The sequence below is a fragment of the Tachypleus tridentatus genome, chromosome 2 (assembly GCF_004210375.1).
Source record: "Tachypleus tridentatus isolate NWPU-2018 chromosome 2, ASM421037v1, whole genome shotgun sequence".
Classification (NCBI taxonomy): Eukaryota; Metazoa; Arthropoda; class Merostomata; order Xiphosura; family Limulidae; genus Tachypleus; species Tachypleus tridentatus.
Window position 1 is genome coordinate 68,893,615 of NC_134826.1, and position 13,857 is coordinate 68,907,471.

The 13,857-nt window shown below is 35.2% G+C and overlaps 1 protein-coding gene across 1 annotated transcript in view; it reads right to left on the reverse strand.

The window, feature by feature from the left end:
* LOC143244138 (flotillin-2-like) overlaps positions 1–13,857 on the reverse strand; it is a 34,158-nt gene that overhangs the window by 11,780 nt on the left and 8,521 nt on the right. The window contains 4 exon segments of the mRNA XM_076488269.1: positions 1,457–1,576; positions 1,854–2,086; positions 4,390–4,604; positions 12,398–12,479. Of these exon segments, the coding sequence (XP_076344384.1) occupies positions 1,457–1,576; positions 1,854–2,086; positions 4,390–4,604; positions 12,398–12,479 (650 nt within the window).

Below are 13,857 nucleotides of genomic sequence, written 5' to 3' on the forward strand. Positions count from 1 at the left end.
ACAATAAAAACCACTTGATATTATCAACATAAAATTGATAAAGAAAATGGAGAAGAAAAAATAGAACAATGCAAACTAATAAAATAAACATGTCTATCTTTTATTATTCCTGGTTCCTCAACAATGTATCTATTTTAAAGTGGTTAATTTAAAAGTCTAACTAATGTTATTAACCTAACAACTCGTGTATAATGCCACAAAGATACGTGAACTTCAGATTACATAATTTAACAATTACTTTGAGTCAACAACAGTCCTTATTAATGACACATTACTTACTCAGATTCTCTAAGTTTTTTCTGAAGATTAAAAAAAAAAAAAAGCCTCATAAGTCAGTGAAAGGCTTAATCTATGTCCATTCTTACTATATAAATCAAAAGCATACAATCAGTAAATGTTTTTTCAACCTGATTATAAGTAGAGATGTCACCAAGACTGAATGGACAGGACCAAGAATCAATCTGTTGAAATCAAAGCCAATATTTATATGATCAACCTCATAACACTTCTGAAGAAACACAAGAACCACAATTATAACTGTTCTGTTGATTATAAGGTTGTCCACATAAAAATTATATTGATCTCAATGTTTCTCTAGTCTCTTGAGTAAACGGTAAGGTTTTCACTTTGTGTGCCACTTTAGCTGTTCTATACACAGTAAAAGTGTTCTTTTGGATTTCCATGTTGTGTAGATAAAATCACGTGGTTTTGTAATTCTACTGATATAATAATTACAAATGATTATAAGAGATTTAGAAAAAATGGCTACAAATAAGTTATTTAAGAAAGAAATGGATTAGATCAACAAAAGGGTAGAAAATAACTATAAGAGAAGTAAACAATAATGGTATAGCACATAAGAAAAGGCAGAAAAAAATTCAAAATAGTTACAAAAAATAAAGATGAAAAGCAGAGAAATTTGATGTTGAGATAAATGGAAACAAATATTGAAAACTGATAAGTAAGAGAAAGAAGGGAAGTGAGAGACGTCTGCACAACATGGACGAAAAGACGTTTTGATAGAACAAAGAAAAATAACTGGTCAAGGATAGGAAACAAAATGAAATGATGGCTTAAAGAAAACAGAGTAAGGATGTAGGAGATAAGAGAGATTAATATAAGAATAGAGAAGAAGGAGAAAAAGAGAAATTTTGCAGAAAGATGAAGATGAAGAAACTAGTGGTAAAGAAGATGAAAGAGAAGAAACATTATAACAGCATGACTTAACATAATGTTCAAATTTACATTAAACAAATGTTTCAATAATTTACTTGTTTATTACAGTATTTAACTGGCAGTTTTATTAATCTCTTTGATAAAATATAGCAGCTATATTCTACAATGTAAAAAGTAGAATAAATGTGATCCAATTTCACAAGTAACTACCAACATGATCATATTACTAACAATCCACAGAGCTTCACACTTTGACATGTTTATGAAATATTTTTCGCACCTTTGTGTTCACTTCTCCATCAAAATTGTTCTTCTGTAGTTGATAAAGACGGTGAGAATCTTCTATCTTCGTGTTGGCCCCGTATTTAACATCCATTGCAGACTTCTCACATTCAGCTTCCTGTGCAGAGACACATACATCATTCAAGTATGTCTGTGATCGTTTCAAGATTTAAATTACTTATGTCACACATCCACATTTTTATGAATATTTTGGGTAATCAGTAATTATGTTGCAGTGAAAGTTTGGTTCTGTAAGTATACAAAAACATGAAAGTACCTCAGGCTGCTAGAGGTTTCCTCTTATCAAGTTAAAAACATTTTAACAAGTACTCTACAGAACCATGTTTTGTTAGTTACTATCTTTTAATTGCTAAACATTTTTGTAACACAGTTACTTGTATTCCTGCATCTCTCTCTGCTTGAGCAACTCCAATATCTGCATCTCTTTTCACTGCTGCAGTTCGTGACTTCCCAAGAGACTCAAGATACTCGACTCGATCAAAAACATCCTTGATGGTAAAACTGAGAATTTCAATGCCCATTCTACCAATATCTGGAGCTGCAACCTCTCTCACAAGAGAAGCAAACTGATCTCGATCCCGGTACACTTCTTCCACTGATAAAGTACCTGGAAAATAGAAATTCCATTTTAAATTCTCATAGACTGAAAACTAAATCATTCTCAGAAATATCTCCATGTAGAATCTTCATTAGAACAGATCATATGCAATAATGTTTATTTCAAGAATGTAACTAATTTTATAATAATTATGTCAGTCACTGGAACAATTACAATAAATTATTAGTTTGTTTTGTAATTTTTACACAAAGATACTCAAGAACTACCTGTATGTAGTTGTCCCTAACTTTGAACTTGATAGACTAGAAAGAAAGATAGTTTGCCAACAGCAGCCACCATCACTATTCCTGACCAACTAAACAGTGGGATTTGACCATCATCCTCACAGTGAACCCAACACCATCACATCTTGGGCAACTCTTGACTGACTAAACAGTGGAATTTGACTATCATTCTTACATTGCACCCAGAATTAGGAAAATGATTTTATAGCCACAGGATGCAAAGCATGAACCCTTAGATTCACACTCTAACCATGTCCAGCTTCTTTCCATCAGGACAATAACACAAATAAAATGGTTCCTTTTTCATTTATTTCACATGCACTCACACACTGATGGAGCTATATCACAAATATAACATTATTGTAATTATTAAGAACTACTGCTTAAAAATATACCAACCAGATGAGAACATAATTATACATTATAGAAACTGGTCAAGATTAGTAACCCAATTCAACAGAAAATTATAAGCTATATACATTAAACTGCATTGAATCACCAACTGGGTACCCTGGTTATTAATTCATGAAGTTAAGAGAACACATAGGTTCCAAAAACAAAAAGCAACTTTAAAAGACAGAACTGAACTGGAAATGATACTGTTTTATTAATGATCACCAAAATCCCAGTAATAATGTTATAAGGCTTGTCTATCTCAAGAGCTTTGAGGTTCCTTCTGTATCCAAATCACACTCTATGCCAGCAAAGAAAAGTTTGTTAACCAAACCAAAGTAAGCGTTTCACCAATGATGTGTGGTTTGCCCTGCTTTGCGATCAAGTACGCAACTTCGTACGATGCCGTGAGGATCAGTTTGTTGATGGGTACAAAGCCGAGAACAGGCAAAGTAGCCTTTTCATAGAACCTGGCTCTTTTTACCTTGAATTAAGCAAGCGTTGTGTTCTTGTATTTCCCATCTCCATGCAGCTTTAAGGAGCGTTCTCTTAGTTTTGCCAGTGCTAGACTAGAATTGCTCAACTTGGCATTGTAAATCATGCATTGAGGACGCTGACTCCCATCATGTTCCGTTATACACGTGAATCCATATTGTACATATTCACCCAACCACTTTCTGTTTTTGCTCGACATAGTATGAAGGGATTGAAAGATTAGGAAAAAAGTCACAAATGACGAACGATTACTACAGTCACAAGTCGACTGCTAAGAGCACAAAGATCCCTGTAGCATAGATATTAAGGCCAGGTGATGTGGCGTGATCAGCTGCAGCCAATGATGGCCAAGTGGAACATGACGAGTGGGGTGAACGGAACGGACACACACATAGTGTGTGTGTCTTGACCTCCACTGAACCCCTGAGAGTGACTCACTGAACTTCTGGGGTTCAATTGAACCCAGGTTAAGAACCACTGGTATACATTATTAATGGAACATTTAAGGGTTGAAACTTTGTAGAATGGAACATCGTCCTCTACACTTGTGTCTCCACAACACGCAGTTGCCGTCCATTCTACAAAGTTTCATCACAAATACTCTGCCTAAACAACCTATCAAAGAATTAAAGGGTTCTTTAAATAAATTCCAATTGTCGTAAAAAAAACAGCTACTAGGCTGCTAAAACTTTTCTTACTAGGAAACAGGACTAAAAATAGCCATAGAATCTTCTTTACAACTTCACATATTAAAGGAATGACCAATACTCAGAATGAAGAACAAGTTGAGAGTTTCTTTTAATATTTATTTTGACAGTTTTTATAAACCTGCCATAATTTATAGTTTCATATGTGACACTGTTGGAAACTTAAGTTGCAAGACAAGGGTTTCCATCAAACCTTGGTATAAAAACTAATTCACACACATGACACTTTTGGAAACTTGTTTCAAGATTAGGGTTTCTATCAAACATTGGTACAATAAATAAATCACACATACTACTTGTAATTTATGAATTTGTAAGAAATTAAAAGTGCAATAAAAATTATTCAGATTTTAAAAGAAATCTGAAGAGTAAAATATCTCAGACTTCAATGTCTCCTGATAAGCATTTAACAAAGTAAAATACTGTGTATATAACAAGTCCTATATACCAACTGAAGTTGCGATAAACTTACCAAGGATAGCCCGCAAGTGCCCCTCTAAAGTCTGCAAGATGACACACTGGATGTGATCAACATTTTTCCCCAAAAATTGCTCAGCTGCTGTTGAAAGGAATTCCTTTTCTGTCATGACCTTACACTGGGCAACACCTGTAACTGTAAGTGGAACACCTTGGGCAGTTTCAACATGTTCACATCGAGGGGTCAAGGTCATGACCTCCAAACTCAACCTGCATAGAATCACATAAACCAATAATAATGTTGATTTTATATATTTTCATACAAGGAACATTTATGTATATATATATGTTTTTAACTAATTTTTAGCATAAAATTTGTGGTGGGTTCCTTTTTGAAATTATTTAATGAACATCAGTGGTAAATTTTTCTTTCATTGTGTAAACATATCATGAGTAAAAACAACACTATTTTATTGATATAATGAAAGAAAAAATCTTTATTAAAAATTATTTAGTGGTAGACCAATGACAATGTGTATACAAATCACAGATTGGGTGTTTCTTCAGTGGTGGGCCAATCTTAAAACCTAAATAAATTACAGATTGTATTTTAACTTCCTTAAGGAAGTAAAGTGTGGTTCAATTTAACACAATTGTGATCAAACGAAATTCCCGAAGGAATAACAACAGCGTGCATTCGTTTATTACCATACACCAACAGGCGAATAACTAATAATAAAACTCAGCTTTTGTCATGTGACTGTTTTAAACACTGGTAGAGCTCAGTTACACCTTTACACTTTAGAATAATGCTCTTCTTCTGATGTTTTGAGCGGATGCGGATGCTATACTTCCTAACCGAGACAAGTGTGAAACGCGATACCCGCATATTGCAGTTTACACCAAATTCGTTCGTTTAACAAATTTTCTTTCGCGATAAAATATAACAACACGTACGTTCAGTTTAAAATATCTACAGAAAGAAAAGGTTCAACTTGAATGGAAGCAGATCTTCTGGCCATAAAAATAATTTAACGATGAACTCATTCTAGTAAAAGAAAACGCTGTTGTATTTTATCAACAACGAGGCGAAGACGCGTGCACACGAAGACGGGCTTCGCCGTACATGTACATCTTATGAGGCTTAGTTTGACACATTTCACTGAACCGAAATAAACCAGGACAGGGAGCAGCTTTGATCTTATAGCTTTTTTTAACGATTTTGTTTTTTTCGTCCACTGTTTGGGTCCCTACCATGATCGTAACGAGCAGTGTGGAAGCAGAGGTCATATCTTCGATATTTTTTTGTCTTGCTTGTTTCACTAATACATGTAATTACATCGTTACCTTAAATCCCCAATGAAACCATCATAAATTATACGTATATTAGCTCTGTTTACGGTGATGCCCCCTCCGAGAAAAGAAATGAAATATTCATTGTTAAACGAGTTATAAATCAATGTTACACAATCTGTTAGAATTACACTCTTATCAATGTTACACTATCACAAATTGTGTTAAGACAGTTTTTATCAGTTGTACACTTCTTGTATTCCACCACCGTGCACAAAATAAACAAGTTTTATGATGTACAACCAATAAAAACATGAGCGAACTTTAAAAACGTAGTTGTAATTTTTTAAAACAATACTAAAAAGCACGTGTTTTGTGTCAGGGACTTGAACTGTACAATAATCTGTTAACGATACAAATAATTTACTAACGGAAACAACTCTATAGAACAAACCAGAATAAATAAACTTAGAATTATAATTCTAATATGACGTTAAATATTTTCGAGCGGCCTATGTTGGTAACTTCAACAACCTTATTAAGAATGATTGGTTTGGTTTGTTTCGAATTTCGCGCAAAGCTGCACGAAGGCTATCTGCGCTAGCCGTCCCTAATTAAGCAGTGTAAGACTAGAGGGAAGGCAGCTAGTTTTCACCACCCACCACCCACTCTTGGGATACACTTTTACCAATGAATATTGGAATTGACCGTAACTTTGTAACGCCCCATGGCTGAAAGGGCGAGCATGTATGGTGTGACGGGGATTCTAACCCGCTGTTCTTTGGGACTTGTAATGTAACTTTGCAAAGTAAAAATAGAGATATTCTTTTTCCAGCATGAATCCAGTTTCTAGCGATTCCTACACGGAATGGTGAAATAACAGCTACACTGTCGCACGTTTTCAGTGTCTTCACTCGTTAATACTAAGGTTTGAGGTAGTTATGTTTATATACGTAAGTAAATTATCATAAAGGTAAACGATGCTATACCACAATTTTGTCAGTTTCACTCGCAATCTAAAGATTATTTAAGTTAAACTTAAATTGAACATCACATCAGTGACCGGACTTACTAAAATTCAGTTCATTTCATGAGGGCAAAGGGAACATATTAGGGTTATTTCTTTGTGTGTGCGCGTGCGCAAATATTCGATTTGCAACAAGCAAGTGAATGACAATTTCACGCCGAGTTTTTCAAATGTATTAATGTCGTAACACTTGTTATAAACGTCACTTAAACACAAACAAATTAATGTTTACAATGTTAGGTTCGTACAATGTATTAATACTGTAACGCTTGCTTTACGTGTCACTTAAAAACTAAAGATTCTGTTTTGTAATATAAATAAACTTTCAAACTGGTAACTGGGTAGGTAGGAGGGGGTGGAGGGAAAGACGAACACGATTAAATAAAACGAAACGAAAATAGACATCTCAAATTTAAATGCACTTTTCCACTTGTGTAATAAATAACAGAAATACTGACAATTTGAATTCTGCGATCTAACTTTCAACTCACAACGCTAATCAACGAGTCATAAGTTGATGGAAAAACGAGTTTATCAACTTCGCGTCAGCTGAGACCTTTTAAACCACAAACCGATTTACTATTATATTTTAGCGGAGCAATAAGAAAATTACATCGGGTTCGGATTTCTGGTGATTATAAGAATCCATTACATTTTAAATCCTCAAATACCAAGAACATGGAGGCGTATCAGTTAAGCTTTTTCAGCCACTATTTTCTTGCGGTTTTATAAATGTGTCAAATCATACAAAAGATAAATAAATAATAACCGGTTTATACTGCAGTAGTTTCCGTGAGGGTGTGTTTGTAAAGACAAACGTGCCAAACACATGTCGTCGCAATAACTTGTTGCAACGGATGCGTATTACAAAACATGATTCTGGTTATCACAAAACATCAGTTCTTGCCAGCAAAACAAAACTAAAACCTCTACGATCGACTGAGCCGACGTCAAGTCAATTTAACAGCCTTAGATATTCTCAGGCTCATCTCTGTGATACTGTGAGAACGGACGAGTTCTGGAAAATTAGTTGATATAATAACTTCAAAATAGAAACGTATACTGGCAATCTTACCTCTATTTCTTGTAGATCTACCAAACATGTTAACTGCACTATTAGTTAAAGCTCTGGAATAGTTCATTTATAACAAATCAGTTACAAATGTTATATTTCTTAATAGATTCTGAATGCTACTGTGTTACATGTAACACTCTCCTTTAACCATATTATTTTCTCTCTCTAATTACCTTCAGATTCTACACATTACATTATTACTTGGAGTGTCTCCACCTCTAAACACATCATCTTTTAGATTCTACGTCACATCGTTACTTGGTGTGTCTCCACCTCTAAACACATCATCTTTTAGATTCTACGTTACATCGTTACTTGAGTGTCTCCACCTCTAAACACATCATCTTTTAGATTCTACGTTACATCGTTACTTGGGTGTCTCCACCTCTAAACACATCATCTTTTAGATTCTACGTTACATCGTTACTTGGTGTGTCACCACCTCTAAACACATCATCTTTTAGATTCTACGTTACATCGTTACTTGGAGTGTCTCCACCTCTAAACACATCATCTTTTAGATTCTACGTTACATCGTTACTTGGAGTGTCTCCACCTCTAAACACATCATCTTTTAGATTCTACGTTACATCGTTACTTGGTGTGTCTCCACCTCTAAACACATCATCTTTTAGATTCTACGTTACATCGTTACTTGGTGTGTCTCCACCTCTAAACACATCATCTTTTAGATTCTACATTACATCGTTACTTGGAGTGTCTCCACCTCTAAACACATCATCTTTTAGATTCTACGTTACATCGTTACTTGGTGTGTCTCCACCTCTAAACACATCATCTTTTAGATTCTACGTTACATCGCTACTTGGAGTGTCTCCACCTCTAAACACATCATCTTTTAGATTCTACGTTACATCGTTACTTGGTGTGTCTCCACCTCTAAACACATCATCTTTTAGATTCTACGTTACATCGTTACTTGGTGTGTCTCCACCTCTAAACACATCATCTTTTAGATTTTATGTTACATCGTTACTTGGTGTGTCTCCACCTCTAAACACACCATCTTTAGATTCCATGTTACAACGTTACTTGGTGTGTCTCCACCTCTAAACACACCATCTTTAGATTGCATGTTACATCGTTACTTGGTGTGTCTCCACCTCTAAACACACCATCTTTAGATTCTACGTTACATCGTTACTTGGTGTGTCTCCACCTCTAAACACATCATCTTTTAGATTCTACGTTACATCGTTACTTGGAGTGTCTCCACCTCTAAACACACCATCTTTAGATTCTACGTTACATCGTTACTTGGTGTGTCTCCACCTCTAAACACATCATCTTTTAGATTCTACGTTACATCGTTACTTGGAGTGTCTCCACCTCTAAACACACCATCTTTAGATTCTACGTTACATCGTTACTTGGTGTGTCTCCACCTCTAAACACATCATCTTTTAGATTCTACGTTACATCGTTACTTGGAGTGTCTCCACCTCTAAACACATCATCTTTTAGATTCTACGTTACATCGTTACTTGGTGTGTCTCCACCTCTAAACACATCATCTTTTAGATTTTATGTTACATCGTTACTTGGTGTGTCTCCACCTCTAAACACACCATCTTTAGATTCCATGTTACAACGTTACTTGGTGTGTCTCCACCTCTAAACACACCATCTTTAGATTCCATGTTACAACGTTACTTGGTGTGTCTCCACCTCTAAACACACCATCTTTAGATTGCATGTTACATCGTTACTTGGTGTGTCTCCACCTCTAAACACACCATCTTTAGATTCTACGTTACATCGTTACTTGGTGTGTCTCCACCTCTAAACACACCATCTTTAGATTCCATGTTACAACGTTACTTGGTGTGTCTCCACCTCTAAACACACCATCTTTAGATTCTACGTTACATCGTTACTTGGTGTGTCTCCACCTCTAAACACATCATCTTTTAGATTCTACGTTACATCGTTACTTGGAGTGTCTCCACCTCTAAACACATCATCTTTTAGATTCTACGTTACATCGTTACTTGGTGTGTCTCCACCTCTAAACACACCATCTTTAGATTCCATGTTACAACGTTACTTGGTGTGTCTCCACCTCTAAACACACCATCTTTAGATTCACGTTACATCGTTACTTGGTGTGTCTCCACCTCTAAACACATCATCTTTTAGATTCTACGTTACATCGTTACTTGGGTGTCTCCACCTCTAAACACACCATCTTTAGATTCTACGTTACATCGTTACTTGGTGTGTCTCCACCTCTAAACACATCATCTTTTAGATTCTACGTTACATCGTTACTTGGAGTGTCTCCACCTCTAAACACATCATCTTTTAGATTCTACGTTACATCATTACTTGGTGTGTCTCCACCTCTAAACACATCATCTTTTAGATTCTACGTTACATCGTTACTTGGTGTGTCTCCACCTCTAAACACATCATCTTTTAGATTTTATGTTACATCGTTACTTGGTGTGTCTCCACCTCTAAACACACCATCTTTAGATTCCATGTTACAACGTTACTTGGTGTGTCTCCACCTCTAAACACACCATCTTTAGATTGCATGTTACATCGTTACTTGGTGTGTCTCCACCTCTAAACACACCATCTTTAGATTCTACGTTACATCGTTACTTGGTGTGTCTCCACCTCTAAACACACCATCTTTAGATTCCATGTTACAACGTTACTTGGTGTGTCTCCACCTCTAAACACACCATCTTTAGATTGCATGTTACATCGTTACTTGGTGTGTCTCCACCTCTAAACACACCATCTTTAGATTCTACGTTACATCGTTACTTGGTGTGTCTCCACCTCTAAACACATCATCTTTTAGATTCTACGTTACATCGTTACTTGGAGTGTCTCCACCTCTAAACACATCATCTTTTAGATTCTACGTTACATCGTTACTTGGAGTGTCTCCACCTCTAAACACATCATCTTTTAGATTCTACGTTACATCGTTACTTGGAGTGTCTCCACCTCTAAACACATCATCTTTTAGATTCTACGTTACATCGTTACTTGGTGTGTCTCCACCTCTAAACACATCATCTTTTAGATTCTACGTTACATCGTTACTTGGAGTGTCTCCACCTCTAAACACATCATCTTTTAGATTTTATGTTACATCGTTACTTGGTGTGTCTCCACCTCTAAACACATCATCTTTAGATTGCATGTTACATCGTTACTTGGTGTGTCTCCACCTCTAAACACACCATCTTTAGATTGCATGTTACATCGTTACTTGGTGTGTCTCCACCTCTAAACACACCATCTTTAGATTGCATGTTACATCGTTACTTGGTGTGTCTCCACCTCTAAACACACCATCTTTAGATTGCATGTTACATCGTTACTTGGTGTGTCTCCACCTCTAAACACACCATCTTTAGATTGCATGTTACATCGTTACTTGGTGTGTCTCCACCTCTAAACACACCATCTTTTTCTCTCCAATCACAATAATTTATTCATGATTGATACCAAATTAACTATCTCTTTTTGGTTTTAATTATTAAATATTCATAACACCTGTATACTTGTAATATTAGCTTTTACTTACAATAAATCTAATTATGATTATTACCATCTAAAAATTAACTTATTCAGAGATTGCTTTATTTAACTAGGTCACACACACACACACACACACTAGCACAGTGACTAAATTAAACTTAGCAATATGAATCAGAGAATCGTTCATCTCAAGAACCTTCTCAGACATTTCCTATTATTCCAGAATTGAAGAAAAACAAGACAATTTCACAAATACATCCTTTATTCATGACCACGGTTTTACTGTGGTCCTACTAAATGATTTGTGTGTGAAAGGTACAGTTGTACTGTTTCTTCTCAGTTCTGCACTCATGGAGTTTCACCAAGTACCAAAGTTTCAAGTATTAATTTTACTTCCTGTCATGATAAACATAAAAACATTTGTAATTAAAAATGTTCTTCTAATTCTCAACCTGAGATCTATAAGTAACCCAGAAATGGATAAAAGTCACATTCAATTCAAACAACCACTTGTAGAAATCTGCTGATTTTAAATTTTTTCCAGGTTTTTATGAATTCAGTCACCATGCTTTTAATAAAGCATAAACTCAAGTTTCAGTAAAACATACAGTCCTATATAGCCCACAATCCAAACAATGCTATAGCAATTTCACACTTCAACCACTTGAAAACATTAAAGCAATTTTTCATTTATTTCATTTTATGAGAACTTCTTACAATTCATCAGAGGTCTAAAGTTATTGAAGTGGTGATTTTGTATGTGTCATAAAAAGTGAATAAAAATGTGTCAGTATGTTATCATTCTACCAAATTTGGTATTAATTACAGGTTAATAATTACGAAAGACAGATAAATTAGATTATTTATTAAACCTTCCATTATATTCAGAGTTTAGACACTACTACCATGTTTCAGGTCATACTGACCCAGTACAATTTCAAATAAAATCATCAAAACATCCTTAAACTGATAGAATATTTTTATCTACATGCTTTATGTTAAACATTAGAAATTAATCAAACTTTCCTCATAATAGTGCCAAAGATACATATAATTGCATCATATGAAAATCAGTTCTCGGTGAAACAGAGCTGAAACATAACACAAGGGTTAGAGGAATCAACTATAACTTGACCATCCTACCTTTGTACATCGGTCACTAACCACCAGGCCCATGCCCAACCTCCCACTACCATCTTCTTTCCCATTGATCCACAACAGCCACCTATGAAACGAGAAAGTTATTACTTATTTATTTCAACTGTACAGTACCAACAGATCCAGACAAATTACATATTACTGGTGGACTATAACTGTCTGTCTGTCTGTACGCACTGTCAAGTTAGCCGAATTGAAGCTCCATACTCCATTGAACTTTCTAGGGAGATATCTCACTATGGGGATAAGAAAATGGTCAAAATACATTCAATATTACATAATAAAGGTAGATAATGTCAATGTATGTATGTCACCATATTACAGTCATAACTTATATTACTAACACTGTCAATATTTCATTAGAATTTCACAAAGTGTAACCAAACAACTCAAAAACTGTTGATACGTTGGTAAGAAATAGGCCTAGGAAGAATGTTTGACTATTACTAAAGGGTGCAAATGTATAATATGTTCATCACACTACATTCTGAGCTGAAAAGGCTTTTCATTAATGAGAACTAGTAAATGTTTGTATAGGGGACATTAAAAAAGGCAGGGGTAACTCATGAATAAAAATTACACTTTTCAGACGTTGTGAAACAAGGATGCGTTTTTTTTAAGGGTATGGGGTGTCAGAGAAGAATATTGGATGGTTTGAGCATCCTGTTAACGTCACTGTGTTTGAAAATTTATGTAACCGATTGTTAGCAGTGAATATGTAACTGACGTTTTATAGAAAACCCGTCAAATGTTCACAACAGTGGCCGAGTATACCCAGCAATGGAAACTTGTTCGCTATTTTGGGTTAACTCGTTATATATCCCTAATGTTAAAATACACACCCACACATACATATAAATTTTCGTTAGTGCTATAGTTAGTAGATGTGGTATTTTTGAATCTGAAACTAGTTTAAGCTAAATCTGGTTTCAATTCGTCGTCCGAAAAATACAGTAAATCTCATTTTCTCAATTATCAATAACATCTGGTTATTGCAGGATTTATTTACCTTGTAAAATAAAACACGAATGTTGCTTGAATATACATATAATAACAATCATTATTTTGTTTCATTTAAATACAAGATAAATGGCCGTTTTAAATATATTCAAATAAGTTACACGCGGAGCTTAGGACATAAGAGTTCGAGGTTTTATCTCAGAACGGCTGGTATGGATATTAATACTTTTACTGATAAGGAGAGAACAACCTGAAGATGACCTAGGAAGGTCGAAACGCTGTTCTCTCCTTATCAGTAAAAGTGTTAATACCCAAACAAGCCGTTCTGAGATATTTTTTATTTCAAGTGGGTTTCTCGTCGTCAAAAGTTCGAGGTTGACTATGCAACACAGAACTGTTACTCTCACTAGCGTAAAATGTACCGCCGGTCAATAAGTGCGTCCCATTTATTGCGCATGCCCAGGACTCAAACGCAGTGTACGTTC